Source organism: Daktulosphaira vitifoliae, unplaced genomic scaffold, assembly GCF_025091365.1.
Source record: "Daktulosphaira vitifoliae isolate Bord-2020 unplaced genomic scaffold, ASM2509136v1 Scaffold_1, whole genome shotgun sequence".
Taxonomy (NCBI): domain Eukaryota; kingdom Metazoa; phylum Arthropoda; class Insecta; order Hemiptera; family Phylloxeridae; genus Daktulosphaira; species Daktulosphaira vitifoliae.
The window spans coordinates 89,142,539-89,166,478 of NW_026099572.1; the positions used below are offsets into that span (position 1 = coordinate 89,142,539).

The following is a 23,940-nucleotide window of genomic DNA, read 5'->3' on the forward strand; positions in this document are numbered from 1 at the left end:
CTTCGTCTAAGTCGTTTATATTAGTGCTCTTAAATCCTAACATTTGCCAAGTGGTTTAGCTTATGCGAATTGTTTGGTTATTTCGGCGCGCTTAAGGTAGTAATTATATTAAGGCATCAGCGATTTTCAAGTTAATTACTTAAGATTACTTAGTACGATATAGATATAATTCGTGAGATTTTGTCGCCAAATAGAGAATTAAAGTATTAATGTATTCAATAATACAATTTTCAAAATTAAATAATTATACACGTCAAGTATAAATTGGTACTGAGATAAAAAAGCAGTAAAAAATAACTACTCACTTGTTGTTGGTTAAGTATCTATATCCAATTACAATTATGGGCAGATCTATTCTATTAATAAAGAATACGGCGCCTCCTACAGACTACATCGTGCTTTCTCGCTAGGGTCCTAATATTTGGCTAAGCTGTACCTAAACGGGGCAACGCTGGCCTAAATAATTTATATCCCACAAAAAAGACAGTTAGTGGTTCCATGACCAAATAAATACAGACTCTCAACTAAGAACGATAAGCATTTATTTCTATTTAATATTATTTAAATACAACCTGGTTGGATCTTTGTGGTGAAAATGGCTACCGAATGATATTTTTGTGTGAAATTTCTCAATTTTATATTTTACATTTTTTACTTTAAAATGCTATAATTTTTTTAAAAATGAATGGATCAATACAATTTTTTCATGAAAAGTAGTATTTATATACATCTTTCATTCGACATACTTTTTTTTTTAATCAGACCATTTCCCTATATACGGGGAGGCTTCAAATATAAAAAATGCATATAGAAAATATTACTTATTTAACTTAACTTTTGAAAGTATTCCGGACAATCAGACACTTTTATATAAATCTTAAATTAAAGCTAATGTAATATACTTTTATTTTTTACATTTTTAACTTTATAATGCTATAACTTTTTGAAAAGTGTATTGATCAATATAATTTTTTTATGGGAAATACTATTTTTAATTATCCTTTTTTCATTCGACATACTTTATCTTAATCAGGATATTAATATGGAACTAGAACATCATGTAGCTTTTGGAATAATACACCAATTTTTTAAAATTAAACACTATCTAAAGATTTGCATCGAAGCGTTCTTTTTTGATAGTGATTTTAATCACTGTCAGATATCATTATACTTGATCCAATTATACCACGTCACCACTGTGCCGCGACCACACTGTGCTGGGTTTTTTTTGGGGGGGGGGATTTGAAGTATTTCTTATAGAAGTCTTATCGGCTTGACACGGTACCGTGTTTCCCTCAGCCGCACATCACGTTATCAACCTAAATGAAAGTGTATTGGGATCTGAATCATAAGTACACGGTACCCTAGTGGTAAGGTTTGTCAATACGACGCCTTGGGTCGCGTGTTCTAATCCCGTACCGTGCCTCTTTTTTTCACATGATTTCCGGTACACTTTCTATAACCGGCCGTCAATCCCCGGCGGCCGTGTTAGGCTGCATTATGTATAGCTTATTTGATTGCATTCTATCTTACATTTATTGAATAATTTTGTTTGGGTTCTTTAAATGTCTTAATGATTTATAGGCTAACGATGTAATATGATCTTATAACATATATACGTCATATCTTCTTTCCTTTTGTGTAGGTTTCTTCAATTTTTTATATGTATCATTGTCTTTCCTCATTAAGAAGTTTTGCTAGCTGTCCACATCAGCGCCTGGATAGTTTTTACATCTCTTGATTTTTTAAGTGTTTTATTACCAATATATAGTCGATTTGGTATTGTATTTCAACGTATACCTTTTTCTCCAATGAATGTTTTGGTATGTGTTTTATATGACTAAGTTATATTGTTTGCAGAAATCTACTAGTTGGTATTCTCTTTCGTTGCTAGTGCCCAACCAATAGCTCTTTCTACTGTCTCATCAGCTCTTTCACCTACAACGGCGTTCCTATCTCCTATTATTATTAAGTTAACACTTCCTTATGCTTATTTACAAAGTTTCTCGAATTCTGCGTAAATTTTTTCTATCTCGTTGTTCTATCGTGTTTCACGTGTTATATCTACGTCTAATCTTATCGATTCAGCTTTAATATTTTCTATCTTTCCAGTATTTAACATAGCTCTCACGTTCCACGTCCCAATGTTTTACCAAAGCTTTCGTTTGCTATTGACATGAGAAGCCTTGCTTCTTCTCCTGCTGAGAAAACTGATATATCTGGTCTAATAATTTCCATTTCTTCATAACTTCAATTCATACTGTATATTTATTTACTAATTAATTTTAATAAAATTGAAATGTTTAAATACAATATATAACCTATGGACGGTTTTTTTATATGAATAAAAATTAATTAAATTGATTATTTTTTAGAAAATCATGATTATCAATAAGTTAATTATTATATTTAGGTCGATAAGCTATGTCAAAGTTTTAGTGTCATTGGATTAAGAAATGGAGATAGAATAGGTGTGTGGATGCCTAATTGTATGTTATATGTCTCAATTACAATAGCAGCAGCTCGATTGGGTCTAATAATAGTAAGTAAAACTTAAATAATAGTTACATTATCTTAACACTTAATTTTATAAAGAAATATTGTTCTCAAATATGTGAGTAGTAATGTTAATATTATTTATCTCTTGAATAGATGTCTTATAGTATTTTTTCACGATGGGTAAATTACAAATTTTATGGATGATAAAATTTTATAAGAAATTACTAAGATTTAAACTTCAATTCCGCTTATAGATTTAACAAATTTCTAATTTTGGTATCAATAAAATAAATTGATTTGATGAATTTCCTATTTTAATTTATATCGATATTATTAGTAAAATTAAAATATGTGTTGTTAAAACAACAACACATATTTTTTGTTTTGTTTTTGTGAATTACTTGTATTAAAATTTTATTTTAGATGTTATTTAATAATTTTATATTGTCAAATTACTAATAATCAAATTATTTTAACATAATATCATATAATGACAAGTAGTTTTAATGTTATACTGCATACGTTCTATACTTGACTATTGGTAGAGCTTGAAATAAAAAAAAAATGTTTTCAATTTTCATTTTAATTCATCATATTGATATAAATATTTTACGGTTTTTTACATGAATTTAACACAATTTTCAGTTTTGATTTAACTAATTTATTTTGCATAACATAATTTTTTAATTATAAATTTGTTTAGTAGCAATAGTATTAATTGTTAAAAATTCCTGGAGTAAATACTTTACTCTACAACAACAAAATAGTCGCCGACGTGTCCCACGGTTTTTAGCCCCCTAACCTGTCCTATCTACTAATTACCGGACAAGACAAACTTAGTGCTATCGTCAACAATGACGGTGGACAACACGGTCGTGGACATTACGACCACATAACGTGCTTATACACTATAATTGGCTAGTGCGCAATTACGGGCCATGTCAATCTTATCACTATCGTCCGCTGCATGACTGAACATGAACTTCTCTTATTGCTAAACTAACGAGGTGAAAAGGCGTACAATTTTTGTGTTCTTTTTTATATTTTTTGGTGCAAAACCAAGTTTATTGATTTTTTTTGGGTTGTAACTAATTTTTTTTTTTTATTACTCCGCTTTTAGCTTTGATGCGAAGCTGAGAAGGTCTTAATTTTACTAGGATGTGTGTTTTTTTTTGTGTCTGTGAACGCTTAATCTCAGCTCTCGCTGGACCGATTTTGATGTAAAATATGTCAAAAGATCACGAATTGTAACTAGTTGAAAACATTAGCCTCAAAAATTGAAATAAATTCCCTCGTTCTCCGTAATTGGGGGAAATCCACCAAAAAATTACAAATTTAAAAATCACTAACTTTCGACATTTTTTCAACTTTTTTTACTTAAAACTACCATAACTTTTTTAATCAATATAACTTAATATACCTTAGGTATTTACATATCATTTTATATATTTTTGTGAACATTTGACCCTTTAACAGCTCACAGGAATGGTTTCAAAATTGTAACTTTTTCACAAAAAGTTAACTTTTTCAACTTAACTTTTGAAAATGTTCCGGAAAGACTGACACTTTTATATATACCTTAAATTCAACCTTATATAATATACTTTATTATGAAAAAAAAAATTGACCTCTGAACTTGTCTTCATGGTAAAAATGACTACCGTTTTGCTATTTTTGTGTTAAAATTCTGGGTTTTGTATATTATTTTATTTTAAAATACCAGACTAGGGGAGTATACAGATTTTCATAAATATTATATAAATAAAATTGATATAGTATAGAAAGTTAAACTTTTTTGCTTTTTTTAAGTCGTGAAAATAAAATAAAATAGCTTTGAAATTTGAACTAGCTTAAATTGCCATTTTTTTGGACGACTGAAGTGAGGTACGGTTGTCAGTCGGTAAAACATGTGTCTTACGCGTTTGAGGTACAAGGTTCCAACCTGCGTATGGGAAGGATTTTTTTGCATATTTTCTTAATTCTTTTTAAGTTAGAATAAATGTTCAACTCCTTTGATTTTTATGTCATTTAGATACAATAACTTTAATATAAAAACTCTGGTTAATCTAATAAGTACACCAAGCATTTTGAAGGCTTTACAGCAGACATGTTGGATGTGAGCGCTGGGGTCAAGATTGTGGCTGAATTTAAATCCAAGGTCCATAATATTGTTAGATGTGCGAGGGATTTCTTCGCTACCAAGGCGATATGGGAAAGTAATCGGAGAGTGATTCCTAGAAAATGTAAAAGCTTTGCATTTGGTTAGATTAAGTGTTAAACTCAACTTAGTTAACCAGTCAACAAATTTATCTAGGTCTGCTTGGAGCCTTATACAGTCACTAAGAGATTGATTTTGCATTAATATTTTCATATCGTCCGCAAAGCAGAGAACACGAGTGTTCTAGAGTTTGCTGTATACTATTAACAAATATAGAAAATAGTAAAGGAGATAAGTTCCCCCCTTGAAGTACACTGTTAAGAATATGCATTTTAATGTGGATAAATTACTAAAAGTTTGAAAACATTCATTTTCAATACATTCGTAGGTACTATATGACGTTAAATTATGAATGACTTTGAAATTAGTGACCAAAGAAGAAAGTTCATTAATATTACTTTTGCAAATAAAAAAAATCATTTTAAATTATTTTTATTTCTCTTTATAATAAAAATTATATATTTATTAAAAAAAAAAACGTTGTAGTTACTAATAACACGGTGACAAGATGTGCACTCGACATTAAAAAAAAATGTAAATGACCGATATTTTTCCGCGGAGTGTATCCCTTGAAAATGTACCAGGAAAATATTTGTCTATTAAAAAAAAAAAAAAACCCAGCACAGGGGGGTCGCGACACAGTGATGACGTGGCATAGTTGGATCAAGTATAATGATATCTGACAGTGATTAAAATCACTTTGTATATTTTATTACCTTTAATTTAAGATATATATAAAAGTGTCAGACCTTCCGGAACATTTTCAAAAGTTAAGTTGAAAAAGTTAATTTTTTGTGTAAAAGTTGTCATTTTAAATCTCCCCCTGTAGGCAGGTAAAGGGTCAGATAAAAAAAAAATATACCAAATGATAGGTAAAGACATCATACATCTATAAAAAAAAGAATTATGTTGATTCCGTTATTTTTAAAAAAGTTATGGCACTTTTAAGTAATAAAAATTGAAAAAATATCGAAAATTAGCGATTTTTAAATTTATAATTTTTTTAAGTTATAACATTATAAGTTAAAAATGTAAAAAATAAAATCGAGAATTTCCACACAAAAATAGCATTTAGTAGCCATTTTTACCATGAAGACAAGTCCAGAGGTCAATTTTTTTTTTTTTAAAAAAAAGTACATTACATTAGCTTTAATTTAAGGTATATATAAAAGTGTCAGACCTTCCGGAACATTTTCAAAAGTTAAGTTGAAAAAGTTAACTTTTTGTGAAAAAGTTACAATTTTGAAACCATTCCTGTGAGCTGGTAAAGGGTCAAATGTTCACAAAAATATATAAAATGATATGTAAATACCTAAGGTATATTAAGTTATATTGATTAAAAAAGTTATGGTAGTTTTTAGTAAAAAAAACCCAGCACAGGGGGGTCGCGGCACAGTGGTGACATGGCATAGTTGAATCAAGTATAATGATATCTGACAGTGATTAAAATCACTATCAAAAATAAACGCTTCGATGCAAATCTTTAGATAGTGTTTAATTTAAAAAAAATTGGTGTTTTATTCCAAAAGCTACTTGATCTGCTGGTTTCTTATTAATATTTCGATTAAGATAAAGTATGTCGAATGAAAAAGGGTTTATTAAAAAATATTATTTCTCATAAANTAAGTATATCCAATGAAAGATGTATATAAATACTACTTCTCATGAAAAAATGTGGATCCATAAACTTTTCAATAAGTTATAGTATTATAAAGTTAAATATAATATAAATAATAAAATCGAGAATTTTCACACAAAAATAGCATTCGGTAGCCGTTTTCACCATGAAGACAAGTCCAGAGGTCAAATTTTTTTTTTTCAAATTAAAGTACATTACATTAGCTTTAATTTAAGATATATATAAAAGTGTCAGACCTTCCGGAACATTTTCAAAAGTTAAGTTGAAAAAGTTAATTTTTTGTGAAAAAGTTGTCATTTTAAATCCCCCCCTGTGGGCAGGTTAAGTGTCAGATTTACAAAAAAAATATACCAAATGATAGGTAAAGACATCAAGCATCTATATAAAAAAAAATTATATTGATATGTTCATTTTTGAAAAAGTTACGGCAGTTTTTAGTAAAAAAAATTGAAAAAATTTCGAAAATTAGCGATTTTTAAATTTGTAATTTTTTTGGAGGTTTCCCCCATTTACGGGGAACGAGGGAAATTTTTTCAATTTTGAAGGGTAATGTCTTCGACTAGATACGATTTGTGATCTTTTGACGTATCGTTGAAAGAAATCCGTTCGGTGAGAGCTGAGAAAAAGTGGTAACAGACACAAAAAAAACACATCATAGTAAAACCAATACCTTCTCAGCTTCGCATCGAAGCTAACAAGCACGACAATTTTTGCTTGAAACCCGTGATTATTTTAATGTATGGTTAGGCGTTGTACAAATCTGCACGCGCATCATGGTCTAGACATTCCATATGTATTCAATATATTCTCCGAGTGGTAGATCTATTACCATAAAATAATAATAAAATATTTTCGTAAACCCTTGATAGAATTTCTCTATCAAATTTGATTGACGTTTTTTCTTTTGGTGTATCAGTTTGTCATATGTGGAAATTATAATCTTCCTAGTATAAATTGATCAAGTGATCAGTGTAGTCTTCACTTCATACCCAATATAAATTTCCTTTCAAATAATGTCATTGCATGTTAATTGCTCACATAGGATTATCTCTTTTATCTTCGCACGTTCATTCTAGAATGAACGTTATAAGTGATGTTTTTCTTCATACATACCTCAAATTTCTCATATAATGGCACAATTTGGTACAAATCCCCTTAAATCTACTAACTTATTTTTATGAAATATATTTCATCTGTTTATGTACCCTTTTTCCTAAATCCTAATTACTCATACTTCTATATCTCCTCAACTAATTTTACCATCAATAAAAGATCCTATTTGTAAAAACCATATCAAGTTGTGCAAAGTATAATAAGCATAATAATGGTTCAATATTAACTTTTAACTTTAAAATTTTTTTTATTTTTACTTAGCTTATAGGTTAATCGATCTTTTAGATATATTATTTTTAACATGTAAATAATTTAATCTTTGACATATTTAGGTAAGTATTAATCCTGCTTTTCAAAGTGATGAATTAAAACATAGTATAACACTTGTTGGGGTTAAATGTCTCTTTACAATGGAAAAATTTAAAAGTCAAAATTATGCTTCAATTTTTGAAAACATAGATCCAGAAATATGGAATCGACCACCAAATATACCTATAAAATCTAAAGTAATGCCAACACTTGAAACAATTGTTTTCAATACTGAAAATAATATGAAGTTAGTATTTTATTTAGAATTAATATAATATTAATTTAAAATAATATTAGCCACAAGTTATCAATCTTTATTGTATTAGATTTTAGTTTCGATGCGAAGCTGAGAAGGCATTAATTTTTATGTTTTTTTTTTTGTGTTTGTAATCACTTTTTCTCAGCTCTCACGGTGTTGGGTTATTTTTTTTTTAAAGAGAATAAATTATATTGTAAAATAGTTTTTTAATACGCCTGTGCTATGAATAATTAGTTATAAATAAAATAAAATAACAATTTTGACTTAAAAAATATTTTTTGAGATATTTTAATTTATAAAAAACATTGTAAGTCTTTAGTTTTAGAGAGTAATGACATAAACATTAAAATAGTTTCTAATATATAATATCAAATAAAAATTATCAAAGTCTTTCCTACTTACTATAACGATAAGAGGATTAATGTGAAATATCGCTATGTGTTTTAGGGGTGCTTACAATTTGCAATCGTTTTTTGATATAGGAGTAAATAAAAATTATAAGGTTCCCAATGTGCAACCGGACGATGGTTGCATAATACAGTTCACTTCAGTAATTTCTTATGTTATAATATTTTTTTCTTAAATATTAAATTTATTGAATTAATATTAGGTAACAGCAATATTTTTTTTAGGGTACTACAGGTAAACCAAAAGCTGCTCTTTTGAGTCATTTTAGTATTATGAATAATGCTTATTTTATTATGAAAAGACTTGGAATTTTGAATGATAAAGTAATAATAAATTCTAAAGTATATTATTTATATTAAAATATATGCCATTATTTAGGATATAGTACATAAATTTTGCTGTCCGATGCCATATTTTCATATATTTGCATTATCAGCTGGTATACTAGGAGCTTTATTAACTGAATCCACTGTATATTTACCATCTGCACACTTTGAACCAAAAGCTACAGTTGATGTTTTATTAAACGATAAGTAAGATATTTTCATTCCTTATTATTATATGGATGAGACGCAGTCTCGTATATTGACCAATACAATTATTGAACTATGAATGCAGTAATGAATTTATGTAAAAAATGCAGTTTTTTTATGTAGTATAGATGTTACCTTATTACTTGTGTCATTATTATCAACTAAAAATAGAATATGTAACCAAAGGATTCTATAAGGACTTTATTTTCAATATCAATAAAAATAAAACGTTTTGTCTTTTATGCCCAGAAATTTCAACGATAAGCTTATCTCATGAACTACATTTTTATTTCTTTATTAAATTACCTTTAAATACGCATTGACAGTGTAAATTCACGGTAAAATTATTCGTTTAAAAAAATGTTCATTAAATAAATATTGTAATAAGAGACTAAAATAAAAAAAACTTTAAAAACAATCCTATACACAAAAAAATTTTGAATATATGAATAATTAATTTATCGTATTAATATACGTCAATAATAATAATTAAACTTACTAAATTAAAAATATTTCTTTATGTAGAAATATAGAAGGAATGGAACTGATCTTAGTAAACCTTTATGACTTAAGATCTAATTATTTTGTGGTAATTTATTTCTAGACATTTTCGCTTTAATAGACTACGTTATAAACATTTTTTTTATTATTTATTTTTATTTATAAAAAAAATTATTTCTTTTAAATTTTAAAATAGATTTTTTAGATATTTTCTTACAATAAAATGTGATAAATTGATTAATTATCCTAAAGTTTATATTAACCCATTACTTTTTTTTTAAGAAAAGATGTTAAATGTAGGCTATTTTGAAATTTTAAAAAAATGAAAAATAATCTTTATATTATTTTATTTTATATTATTATATATATATATATATATATATATGCTTTTAACGTAGTCTATGTGTATGGTACAGAATGCCTTTAGAAGGATCTAGCTGACCAGTTGTTACAAAGATCATTGATTATATTATTTCGTGGGACAGCTGATCACCATCATATCTTGCTTTACTCACCCCCTTGCCTACCCATCACGGCAAATCGATGACCTCCGTGTCAATTTTCATCCGTGTACAGTTCATTGTCATAAGTCAGTCAGTCAATTGTTTTTTGTGTCACTCTTTTCTGTAACAATCGCCTTCGCTTGAATGGTAAATTGTCCGGCCGTTAAACACCATAGTTTTTTATTACTTGTTTATTGCACCCTTGTGCTCAAAGTTTACGTGCCCTTGCACGCCACTAGTGATTGGGCCCTGACCATCACTAAATATCTTCATTACCGTAGTTGCTTTTTCGTGGTCGGTTCTCATCTGCCATTACGTGCCTGGATCTACACTTTGACTCGCCATAATCAGATGTTCGACACCATTACCACAATATCTCATACAGTCCACTCATCATTATCAACAACTTCATCTATTCAGTTGAGTTTATATAATTTTTTAATGTTATTTATTGTTTGTTTTAATTGAAATTAACTATTTTGTTTTATGCCGCTTCGCCGGCCATTAATATTTAAGGCCCCCTCCCGTTACCCCTTAAATTTAAGATACTCTCTGAGGAATTTTTAATATATGTGATTATTTGTTATTTAATTATTGCTTACTCTCGTTGACTTATTGGATGTATAGTTAGTCGTCATCTCCTAGGTGACCCACTCCCGCATCAATAATAACGTTTTTTAAACAGGCTTAAGGTAAAACGGCATTCTAGTGCGGTGCACAACTAGCCGTCCTACGGTTTAGCTGCCTCGTACAAAACACTGAGAATGTAAAAATTGTTAAAGAGAAATTACAACGAAATTTTAAATTTATCAATAGTTATAAGAGTTGTCAGTTAAATCTGTTCTACTCTTTATATATTGTACGTTTAATATATGAATGTATAATTACTACTAGTGTAGTGTATAAATAATAAACGGATCTGACCATTTCTTTAACAACAAACAAGTCATCAAAATTTTTTTTAAAAACTTCTTGTGACACACACTTAATAAGCAATGACTTGATTACATTACAATGTAGGATTGCATAGAACATAATCTTATGTTTGATAAGTTACTCAATAATTATTCAAATAATTAAAATACTCCATATTTAATGAAACAATTTAAGTTTTATCAAAAAGCTTTATAATTTATTAGATAGTACTATTCGAATATTGATTGAAATATTCCACCGTTTATTAAAAATTATTATAAATACTATTCAAATAGATTTTTGATAGTTTAAATTATTCAAAAATATCTATTTATGAAAAACGTTTAGTATACAAAATTTTATTAGCTAACAAATCGTGGATTATATATTATATTTTTGTATAATTTATGCTTCCTTATTAAATGATAGAACTTAATAATAAATTACTTTTAAATAACATCTAATTGTTTTTAATTGCGATTGTTTTATAATGGTGTCTGTTAGTCGCTAAGTAGATCTTATAAAGAAACAATTTATACTTGTGATGTTTTACACATTTAACACATTTTTATTAACATTTTATATATTTACAGATCAACTATTTTTTTTGGAACTCCAACATTATTTGTGGATATAATGGAAATTATTGAAAAAATGACTACTGATAAAAGAGAAAATAATTTAAAATTTGCTATTACTGGAGGAGCTCCATGCTCAACTGATTTGATGAAAAAATTCAAAAGACTTTTTCCAAAAGTCATATTAACAGTTTAGTTAATTCTATCTATTTCTTTAATGTTATTTATGTACTAATTACTTTTTTTAGTCAATATTTGGAATGACTGAAACTAGTCCATGTACTTTTCAAAACTTTTCAAATGATTCAGAAGAGAAAATTTTAAATACTGTGGGAATTATACAAGATCATGTTGAAGTAAATAAATAATAATCACTAATTTAATATCTTACAATATTTTTTTGTACATTTAGCCATTATGATTTGTTATAATAATTATATTTTAGGCTAAGGTAATTAATAAAAAAAGTGAAATTGTACCTTTTGGGACTCCAGGAGAGTTATTAATTCGAGGTTATGTAAACATGACTGGCTATTATAATCAAGAAGATAAAACAAAGGAAATAATAGATTCTTCTAGATGGCTACATACAGGGTAAATTATTTTTAAAAACGGTAGCACAGTGAGGTAGCGAGGAAAGTCCATACACAGTATGGGCATGGCATAGTTAAGTCCAGTATAGATTTAATCTTACAGTGGTTAAAATCACTATTATAATAAAATGTTTCTATGCAAATCTGTAGATAGAGTTTAATTTAAAAAAATTGTTGGATTATTTTAAAAGCAACATGATATCCTATTTTCTTATTTATATCCTAATTACAAGTTTTATGATTTATAAGTGTAATATGTGTATAAATATTTATCACAGCAATTAAATATAGTATGAATTAATATTTAATAGTCTAATATTGTGAATTTTACGGAGAATTTATTAAAAAATATTAAGTAGTCATTACTTTTATAGATAAGGTGTATAAATGGTATACAATGAATTTTCACCAGAATCAAAAAGATACTTCTATTGATTCATTTTTCGCATCAATTTCAAATCTGCAATTAGATTTTTTCTGTCACTACTTAATTTTGTTATTATTACTAATTCGTTAAAAACTATAGGATATAACTATACGAAATATAGTTTTCAATATTTCAATTAGAGAATCTATTTAACAATCTTCTTCTTTTTCTTCTTCCTCGCCTTAATCCCGACTACTTGGGGTCCGTCACTCTTATTCTAAATTTCCACTTGACACGATCTCCCACATCATCAGGCTCATATCAGCCGTCCCCATATCGTATTTCCATGAAAAGGATATATTCTTTAACCTTATATGTGGTATTTTATATTAAACTATTTATAATTTAATTACTTGTAGAACCAATAAAGAAATTCTTAATAACTGCCCTGTCATATAAAAAAATACTTTAGCCTACGTCTTTTCAGTCATCCACAGAGTGACGTAGGGTAGATGCGAGCTCAATTTTGGTTCTTTTCACAATAGATTATACTAGTGTTCTACACTTTGATTGCCCGCACTGTGGCTGAGATCAGAATGGCTAGTCGACAAGTGAAGAGATACATTAAAGAACGCTTATAATTACTTAGAATCTTGACTATGAAATTGTTGTGCTAGTACTGTATCCAGCCAAGTTGTGGCACTTCAACAAGTAATAGAACACAATGCAATCTAATACATTTTTAAGTGTATATATACAGGGTGATTTTTTTATCATAACCCACTCAATTACATACAGAATAATAATAATTAAAAATTTTTTTTTTATTATTATCTTTAGTTACACATTATTCTTGAATTATTAACTATGTAATACTTTTTAAGTTCATCCCTTATGCCTGGTAAGGGTGTCAAATTTGTTTTTTTAAATGGAAACACATATTTTTAATTTAATAAAATGTTTGAGTTTTTAATTCAATAATAAATGGCATTTGAATTTTTAATAAAACTTAATTTGTTTATTAGATATAAACATTTAAAGTTTCAACTTTTTGAGTTAATATATAGGTATAATATACAAGGGATTACAAATACAGGTAGCTAATTGGTTTTTTATGATATTGCTATCACAGTTACGGATTGTTTATTATCAATTATGACTATCAATAGATATACTTTTTGTATTGTCAGTTAGTGTATTTATAAACTCACAACAATGTACCTTACTATCATTGATAATAATAATGCTGTGTACCTGATAATTACCCTTAAAAATTGAAAAAATTTTCCTCGTTCCCCGTAAATGGGGGAAACCTCCAAAAAAATTACAAATTTAAAAATCACTTATTTTCGAAATTTTCGAAATTTTTTTTACTAAAAAGTGCTGTAACTTTTTCAAAAATGAACATATCAATTTATATATCTATATTTATAGATGCTAGATGTCTTAACCTATCATTTTGCATATTTATTTTGTAAATCTGACCCTTTATCTGCCCACAGGGGGGATTTAAAATGACAACTTTTTTAACTTAACTTTTGAAAGTGTTCTGGAAATACTAACACTTATGTTAATACCTTAAATTAAAGCTAATGTAATTTACTTTATTCTGCGAAAAAAAAATTTCGGACTTTATTTTATCTTCACGGTGAAAATGGCTACCGAATGCTATTATTGTGTGAAAATTCTCGTTTTATTTTTTACATTTTTAACTTTATAATGCTATGACATATTGAAAAGTGTATGGATCAACATTATTTTTTTATGAAAAATAATATTTTTTAATAATCTCTTTTACATTCGACATACTTTATCTTAATCAGGATATTAATATGGAACTAGGAGATCATGTAGCTTTTGGAATAATACACCAATTTTTTAAAATTAAACACTATCTAAAGATTTGCATTAAAACGTTTTATTTTGATAGTGTTTTTAATCACTGTCAGATATCATTATACTTGATCCAACTATGCCACGTCACCACTGTGCCGCGACCCCACTGTGCTGAGTTTCTTTTTTTGATACAGCTGGTATAAAATAATTGTATACACGTGTGTAATATCGTATAATACACATGTATAATAGTGACTCACATCTTCAGTCGATACTCATTTTTTAAAATTATAAATGATATCAAAATTCAGAAGATATAGAAAAAATCATATTTCAGATTTGAAAACAGTGCAAAAAGTTTATTTTGAAAAGTAAATTTTTGATTCCGTTAAAAGTTCCATGTAGACCAATGTTTATCAGTTTTTTCATAAGTAAACAAAAAATTATTTTTATAAAAGATTTGTCAAGCCCTCTAACTTTTATATAAATTTGTCATAGAAGTAACAAAATATACTTTTTTGTCATTTATTATTATTTCTTAGTTTAATTTGAAAATTTTCCGTTTTGAAATCGGCGTGAAAAATTAATCAATAAAAGCATATTTTTGATTCAGATGAAAATTCATTGTATACCATTTATGTACGTTGTCTATACATTTATAACTACTGTATAATTTTTTATAAAATCTCTTTAAAAATTTCATTAATAAATTATTCAATATTATTTTCTTACTATATTTAATAGCTATAAAAAATATTATTCGTATATTATACTTTTAAACCTAAAATACTAACCATGTTATAATTAAAGAAATAGGAGTTGATATTGCTTTTGTTAACACTATCTACAGATTTTCTGAGCAATTCTTATGATACTGCTTTTAATCACTGCTAGATATCATCTATCCTGTGCAGCGATCCAACTATGCTACCGTTTTATATTAATATTTGTCTAAATTTCTAAAATTAAGGGATATTTTCATTATTTAATGACTATTAGTTCAACTGGATTAAAATCGGTTCATTTGACGTTTAGTCATCAAAATTAGTCCAAAAAAACTAAGAATTATTATGGACAGACATAAAAAAGTCAAAGAATTACATGAAGATAACTTTTTAGTTTCTTATTAAAACTAAAAAAAGAACCAACAAGTTGTTAAAATAATCTACTCAATATATCGTATTATAAAAATTAATTATAAATGTAAAAATCTAACGTTAAATTTACAATACATTTAAAATCGTTTTTAAAAAATGAATCATACCGTAACATATAATCAAATAAATTGAAATATTATAATATAGTAGTGGAACACACAAATAGATTTAAAAATTAAAAACGGTAGAACAGTATGGACGTGGCATTGTTGGGGATAGATGATATCTGATAGTGATTAAAATCACTAACATAAAAACACTTCGATGCATATCTGTACATAGTGCTTAATTTAAAAAAAAATTTGGATTATTCCAAAAGCAAAATTAACTTCTATTTATTCTTATAGTAGTATTCTTAGTAGCTGGTAGTATTCTTAAGATAATTTTTTCAAAAATTTTGGAGATATGTGATTGAATGGAAATTGGTCTGTAACTTAAAATAACTGAGGGACAGCCAGTTTTAGGGATAGGGGAGATGGAGCTGAATTTTAAGATTGATGGGAAAACTTCATCATCTAAAGATCTTCTAAAAATGAGCCATAGTGGGTGAGAAATATAGTGTCTCAACTGGTAAATGAATTCACCACAGAGTCTATCGTGGCCGACAGACCAATCTCCCACACAAAGCTTTAAGACTGTGACAAATGTCCTCAACACTTAAGTTAATGTTATTTGGCAAATTAAAAGTCTCTAAACCCAATTGATCAGTATCCATGTCAAAATTAGTGAAGTAATATACTGAAGAAAAGTAGAAGGCGAACAATTCGGCCGTTTCTTGATCGTTTGTTGAAGTTACGCTATTATAGAATAATTCTTTTGAGATGTTGCTTGAATGATTACTATTATTTACAAATTTCCATAAATGAATCGGGTTATTTTTAAACAATGATTCAATTTTTTTGACATATAATCTATAAAGCTTTTTGGATTCAAATTTAAATTTAACGCATAAAAATGAAAATATTTTATAATTATCTACACTAGGATATGATTTATAAATAAAGTGAGCTTGTTTCTTTTGAAATAAGATCTTCTTTAGGTCTTTGGAAAATCAAATTGGATAAGTAAATTCACGAAAGACAGACTTAGGAACAAAATTAATAGTAGAACGATGAAATTGCAAACTATGTATGTGTATTGTTGTGCCATGTAGCATACGACAGTTGTAACTTTTAGAAATAGGTTAAGCTTCTGAATCTTTCTTACTAACTTCCCTAAGTGAGACCTAATATTGAAAAAAAAAAATATTTACCCCCCTTAAAAATCTATAAGGACGCCTTTGATAGTTTTTATTGGGTGTTAAAGTACTATCCAGTAATTTAAATATATTAAATATTTTTATTTAAGAATAGTGAATTGAAAATTTCAGGGATCAATTTATTTTGTATGAAAATGGATATGGACACTATACTGGAAGATTAAAAGACATGATAATTCGCGGTGGAGAAAATATATTTCCAAAAGAAATTGAATATTTTTTGGAGTCCCATCCGTCTATCACCCAAGCTCAGGTTACTTTTTTTTATTAAGGTTTTGTATTTTTCTTAAGCGTTTTAGATATTTTTGAAATTAAGGAAAATTTTTCAAATGTTCCATTATAAAAGCATTACGTACTACAAACTTGAATACATAATATAATCTTTAAAATATATTTTAGGTTTACAGTATCCCTGATGAACGAATGGGGGAAGAAATATGTGCAAGTATAACAACATTGAATAATGTAGAAATCAAACAAGCAGATATAAAGTCATATGCAAAAGGAAAGGTAATTGTTCAGAGGTGTTTAAATGGTTTAAATCATCAAAAAAAATCTTCAACTACTCTTGGTTATAATGACTTATTAAATACTGGTATCTTTGTACTAAGAGATCTATTTATTAAGAAATGAGCTAGGAATACAATGTTAATTATTGGTATATTTCTGAAGTTACAGGGATTGCCATAAATTTAAAATGCTTTGACATCTAAATACTCTGATATTATAAAATATGGTACGAATAATGCAAGTAATATAGATGTCTGGTTACGGTACACTTTTAAAATACCATGATATAAAAAAAAAATACTGTAATTGGGTTTGAATTTAACCTCTGGTATCAGATATTAGGAGTACCAAATATACATAGCAATAAGTGCCTTGTGAAAAGTATATAAATATGGGAGCATTATCAGTTTGTGGTGAAGGCGTGTTCCATATTTCTTTGTTTTAGTGACGTAATTTGTAATTTCACCTCACTATCAATACTTCTTTGAAAAATAATTTTGTGTATACCCTATGTCATTTAATAGTTAAACCATTAGGTTTGAAATATATTGGACTAGAAATAATTACTTTAAATTACAAATTAAAAATATATTATAAAAATATTAGGTTTATAAACTGTACATGGTGAACCAGTTAAAGGATTAAAATAAACATTTCAATAATAAAAATGAGTAAATAAAAGTTTTGATAGTTGATTTTATTGACTCAAAACAAAATAATATGAATTAAAATAATTAATACAGATTTAAATGTGCGATTTCATGAGGTTCTGATAGATCCTTGGACGAGTGCTCTGCTGGACTCGGACTACATTACTGGTGAAACACGGTTTGGACTGACTGGCTTAAGCTGAAAGAACTAAGCCATCGAATTTCATAGTGCTCAACACTCATATTCTGGTGTTCTTATAACAAAATTATTAATACATGTAAAAACAAGACATATAATTATACAGTAATTCAAGGGTTCGTACAAAACTCTACAATAATATATAGTTAAAATTTTTTTTCATCCATTCAAAATTAAGAATCCCTATTTATAATTTTCTTAAATGGGGACTCGTATTTTTAAAATCATAATATGATAGAAAAAAAAATTACAAACAATTTTGTTCTTGCAATTTTTCTTATCCGATCAATCGCTGGCTTTTTAAAATTGTTTAAAGATTTGGATATCAAATAAAAAATTCATTATTACTTTGATTTTATAATATTGGTGGCAGCAATAACCTATTTTGATGGCGACTATATATTATTGTTATCTCTCAAGTATATAATCGGTGTATATAATTGTTTTTAATAACTACTGTAATAAATAATATAATGGGGTATTATAACAGATTATTTCCGCCTCGGTCGCAGCAATAATACCGGTTGCACTACCACCGGTATTATAAAAACTATTTATTTAACTCAGAATTAAACTTTTTATATTTTTATCCGGTGTGTACATTGTAAATAGTCCTAAAATAATTAATTTTAAAAATTATAAAAATTAACAGATTATTTTTAATTATAACAGTAATGATGCATTTGTGAAAAAACCCAGCCATATCTGATATTAATGCTTATAATATACACATTAATACTATTGATGTTCTACTGTCAAACAATAGTTTGACAGTATTGAACCAGCTCTTTTGCCTTATTCTTTTTTTCCGTACCCAAAGTTTCACTTGCACTATTGATGCACTATTGATATGTATATGCTTTATTTTCTCTTCCTGGTGGATTATTACCTTTTATATTGCCATGCACTTTTCCAACAAATCTTTCTAGCCCTTCAGGATCAGCTAATCTCTGTATGTTCTATATTTTTCACCATATTCCATTTTGTAGACAACTTGAGATTGAATTGTGTAAATAATAAGTAATTGTCCGAGTTGGTATCCGCTTCTTTGTAAGTTCTCATCTTTTTGATACAACTGGCGTGACTTTTGCTTATCATTATATAACTGATCTGATTATGTACTCGACAATTTGGTGATATCCATTTGGATTTTTATATATCCTTTCTTGGGAAGAACATACTACTTATTGTAAGCTCTTTTAACGTAGCAAAGTGTATTAGCCTAGTCCCATTATCATTGATTGTCTCATGTAAACTGTCCGGTCCAATTGTATGCATGTACACAGTCTCTTTGCCCACTTTAGTATTCAGATCACCTACTATCATTTTTATACAGTATGTGGGTATGCTGTTCACCACTCTCTCTAGGTCATAATAGAACTTGTCCTTAGTTTTGTCATATTTTTCCTCCGTAGGAGCGTATTAATTTATTATAACCAGATCAAATAGTCCCCCGGCTATCTTAATGTAGCATATTCAATCGTCCATAGGCAAGAAAGTTTTTATGTTATACAGCACTTTCTCATTAACAATAAATCTCACTCCATTCTCATGTTTTCCACTGTCAGTTCCACTATAAAATAGTGTCGTATTGTCTTTCTTCATATTTCCGCTGTCAGGCCATCGTGTGTCCTGCGGGGCCAAAATGTCCAATTTATACAAGTTTTTCGCGTCCATGACATATTGAAAAAATCCTGGTTCGTTCAGTGTTCTACTGTTCTTAGTTCCCAAACGAAATCCAGTTTCCGATTCCGGTCGTTTGCTATCAAGTCTGAAATTTAATTTTTGCTATTACCTCCTTTTTGAATTTATTACTAATTAGAAAGCAAGTATTTATACATGAAAATATTTTTTTAAAATATTTTTTTTCATATTATTATTAATTTTTAACAAGAATCCGTGCAAAATTTTAATTCAAAATGTTCCTTTTAACTTGTTTTTTTTATCGTTCAAAGTTTATTTTTATGAAAGTTGATAATTTCAGAATGTTGAAATTTTAAACACTACTATAGCTCAACCTGCAATTTTAGAATTTATATTATTAAATGGAAAATTTTAGGAGGAATAAAAAACTGTATTTTACAGATTGATATGTGATTAGGAACTTATATAATTACGATTAACAGTAAATTAATGAGGAAAATTCAACATTTTGTTAAAATAACTATATTTTTTTATCATAATAAATAATTTAAATAAAAGTCTTTGTAAACATTTCTCTGTAACTCACAACATTTAAAGTGATGCTACAATTGAAATATTCAGGAATATTTTTCGTATAGAATATCTTATAGTATTCTATAACATACTAATACTTTGAAATATTCCGTGTCTAGTTTCTCCTATGATTTCATTTATTATTGTATTGTTGAATTAAATTTTAACCTATATGTTTTTGGTTATTTTTTTAGCTTTCATGCGATGCTGAAAAGGTATTAATTATACTATTATGTGGTTTATTTATTTATTTATTTTTTTTGTGCCTGTTACCACTTTTTCTTAGCTCTCGCCGAACCGATTTCTTTCAACGATACGTCAAAAGTTCACAAATCGTACCTAATCTAAGACATTACCCTCAAAAGTTGTACAAATTTACCTTATTTCCCGTAAATGGAGAAATCTCCAAAAAAATTACAAATTTAAAAGTCGCTAATTTTCAAAAGTTTTTAAATTTTTTTACTTAAAACTGCTATAACTTTTTCAAAAATGATCAAATTTATATAATTATTTTTTATAGATGCATGATGTCTTTAATTATCATTTGGTATATTTTTTTATAAATCTGATCATTTATCTGCTTATAGTGGAGGGATTTAAAATGACAACTTGTTCACTAAATTAATTTAGTTTAAAAGAAGTTGAAAAATTAAAACTTTAAGAAAAAGTCGATAATTTAAATCGTTATTATGGTTAATAAAGGGTCAAATTTTTTAAAAATATACAAAATAAAAGGTAAAATTCAGATATTTATTGAAAAAAGGGAGAACAGTGGGATCTCGGCACAGCATGGAAGCGGTAGAATCTTCTTCATTGATAAATGTTCAACAAAACAATTTTAATTCATTTAAGAAAGATAGAGTCTTTAAAAGAGAGCAAATTCGTACCACAGCAATGATTACAAACAATAATGTTATTAAATGTTTTTTGTGTAAATCCGATCATACAATTTACAAATGTCCTAGTTTTTTATCACTTTCGATTAATGAACGCAAAGTAAATTATTTAAATTTGTGTAAAAATTGTTTACGACAGCATCCTAGTAGTAAGTGTTTGTTTCGAAAATGCATTAAATGTGACAAACCGCATAATTTCTTGTTGCATTTAAATAATTTAAAAAATAATAACGAGAATAATATTGAGTGTCATATCAATAATGGCGAACAACAATTTACATCAATGAGCGCAAATGTATTCAGAAAAAAAAGCGAACAGGCATTATTATCTACAGCCATACTTATAGCATATAATCGTAATGGCAAACCAGTTATCTGCCACACGCTACTTGACACCGGCTCACAAAGCAATTTTATTACTAATAGCATGGCCCAAACATTAAATTTAAATAGACGCAGAGTCAATTGTGCTATTACTGATATTCAATTGTCCACACACACCGCTAGTAATTCAGTGGCAGTAAAGATATCGTCGCGCTTATCCAATTACTCCAGTAATATAGAACATTAAAACATCGTTATAAATATAATTTACAATTTAAAGAATAATACGTGAAATTTATGCGTGAGTATTTAATATTAGATCATTGTTATGTATTTTAATAATACATATTTTAAAAAAGAGAACAAATTATGTTTTACAGTAAAAATCTTTATTTTAAAAAATCATAAGAGCGTCTACTTTTTACATCATTATTACATCTTAATCAAAGAGGGGACAAAGACGCTAGCTGCTTAACAGTGCAGCCACTAATATATAACATCCTTCTCTTAACAATTTTTTTTTAAATATATTACAAAAACATCAACAAAGAAAAACATTAATTCAAATTTAATATTATTTTTTTTTCAATTAAAAAACATTAAATAAAGAACATATTTAATATACATAAATAAAAAAATATAAACAATAAAATAATAATCCTACATAAATACAACTCAAACTTTGTATCTAGCTGGTAATCTTATTATTCTATTTGGTCTATTCCTCCTTTCCTTCTGCTTTTTGTTTTCTGTTTCTACACTAGTACTTTCCTCTATTTTATCCTCAGGTTCAGATTTTCTTAAGTGAAAGGAATTTCTCCTATACTGACTACCTCTATCATCTCTTATAATATAAGATCTGGGTCCAGCTTCTTTTACTATAACTCCTTTCACCCACTCTTTGCCTTTTTGCATTGATACTTTTTGTCCTATCACAAAACTATCTCTTTCTTTAGTATTTCTATCATAATACATTTTATACTTCAATTTATTTTCACATAATTTATCATAGATATCACTTGGCACTTTAGGAACTAATTTATTTGTATGAATTGGTAATGCAGTCTTTAATAATCTACCCATTAGTAGTTGACAAGGTGCTAAACCTATTGACGGTATTGGTGTTACCCTATATTCTAATAATTGATTCTCAAGACTAGATTTATCCATTTTCTTAAGTAACATTTTACCTATTTGTACAGTTCTTTCAGCTAGCCCATTACTTCTAGGGTAATGCGGACTACTGTAGCGCATTTCTATATTGTTAAGTTTTGCAAACTGTCTAAACTCAAAAGATCCAAATGGTACATTATCACATATTATCACTTGAGGAATTCCATGAGTTGAAAAAATAATTTTTAAAATATTAATAATATGCAAAGCAGTTTTATTTTTTAATTGTTTAATCTCTATCCATTTGGAATAATAGTCCATTAAAGCAAGATAATCATTTCCTCCAAAAGTTAAAATATCTACCCCTACTTGTTCAAATGGTAAATCAGGTATATTTTGACCTATTAATGGCTCTTTTATATTAGATACTCTATATTTTTCACATGTCTTACATTTTACTATAAAATTTTCAATTTCATTCGACATGGCTGGCCAATAAAATATTTCTTTGGCTCTTAATTTAGATTTTACTATACCTTTATGATCAATGTGTAGTGCCTTTAACACTTTCCCTCTTAAGACAGAAGGAACCACTATACGTTCTTTATAAAATATTATACCTGAATCACTCAATATGTCATTTCTTAAATTCCAATAGTGCCTTATTTCTACAGGCACATGCTCCTTACTATTAGGCCACTCTTTACTAAGTTCAAGTACTTGTTTTAAAACTGAGTCTTTTGCTGTTTCCTCACATAACTCACTTTTAGTTAAACTATTTTCACTATTAACAAAATGTATAGTTCCTTTTATGTCAATCTCATTATATGTCTCGCTACTATGATTTCTAGATAACAAGTCTGCTATATACATATATTTACCAGGCAAATAAGTCAATTCTAAATCATACAACATTAACTTAAGTCTCATTTTTTGTATTCTATGATAGAGAATTTAATGATAGACAGATAATGATCTGTCTGTATAATTACTTTATAACCATAAATAAAATTGTGAAACTTTCTACAAGCAAAAACTATGCCTAACATTTCCTTTTCTATTTGAGGATAATTTTTTTCCGTATCATTAAGACTTTTTGAAGCAAATGCAACTGGTTTATTTTGTTGTAATAAACAACAACCTACCCCAGTACTTGAAGTATCTGTTTGTATAATAATAGGGAGATTAGGATTAAAATTTGATAAAACTGGTAAATTAGTAATTAGTGTCTTTAACTCATTTAATGCATTAGAATGATGTTGAGTCCACAACCATATTATATTTTTTTTTAACAACTCCCTTAAAGTTGATGTTACTTTAGACATGTTTGGTATGAATTCTCTTA

General features: G+C 27.6%; 1 protein-coding gene across 5 annotated transcripts in view; it reads left to right on the forward strand.

The window, feature by feature from the left end:
- LOC126909958 (medium-chain acyl-CoA ligase ACSF2, mitochondrial-like) overlaps window positions 1-23,940 on the forward strand; it is a 58,133-nt gene that overhangs the window by 28,016 nt on the left and 6,177 nt on the right. For 2 of the 5 annotated variants that reach the window (XM_050692366.1, XM_050692382.1), the window contains exons 3-13: window positions 2,414-2,542; window positions 7,802-8,025; window positions 8,485-8,587; window positions 8,670-8,768; window positions 8,824-8,978; window positions 11,491-11,665; window positions 11,724-11,831; window positions 11,921-12,069; window positions 16,798-16,939; window positions 17,086-17,196; window positions 20,457-20,477. In XM_050692366.1, coding sequence (XP_050548323.1) covers window positions 2,414-2,542; window positions 7,802-8,025; window positions 8,485-8,587; window positions 8,670-8,768; window positions 8,824-8,978; window positions 11,491-11,665; window positions 11,724-11,831; window positions 11,921-12,069; window positions 16,798-16,939; window positions 17,086-17,196; window positions 20,457-20,477 — 1,416 coding nt within the window. The remainder of the gene's footprint in view (window positions 1-2,413; window positions 2,543-7,801; window positions 8,026-8,484; window positions 8,588-8,669; window positions 8,769-8,823; window positions 8,979-11,490; window positions 11,666-11,723; window positions 11,832-11,920; window positions 12,070-16,797; window positions 16,940-17,085; window positions 17,197-20,456; window positions 20,478-23,940) is intronic. The other 3 variants (XR_007705153.1, XM_050692373.1, XM_050692387.1) reach the window with 2 other exon arrangements.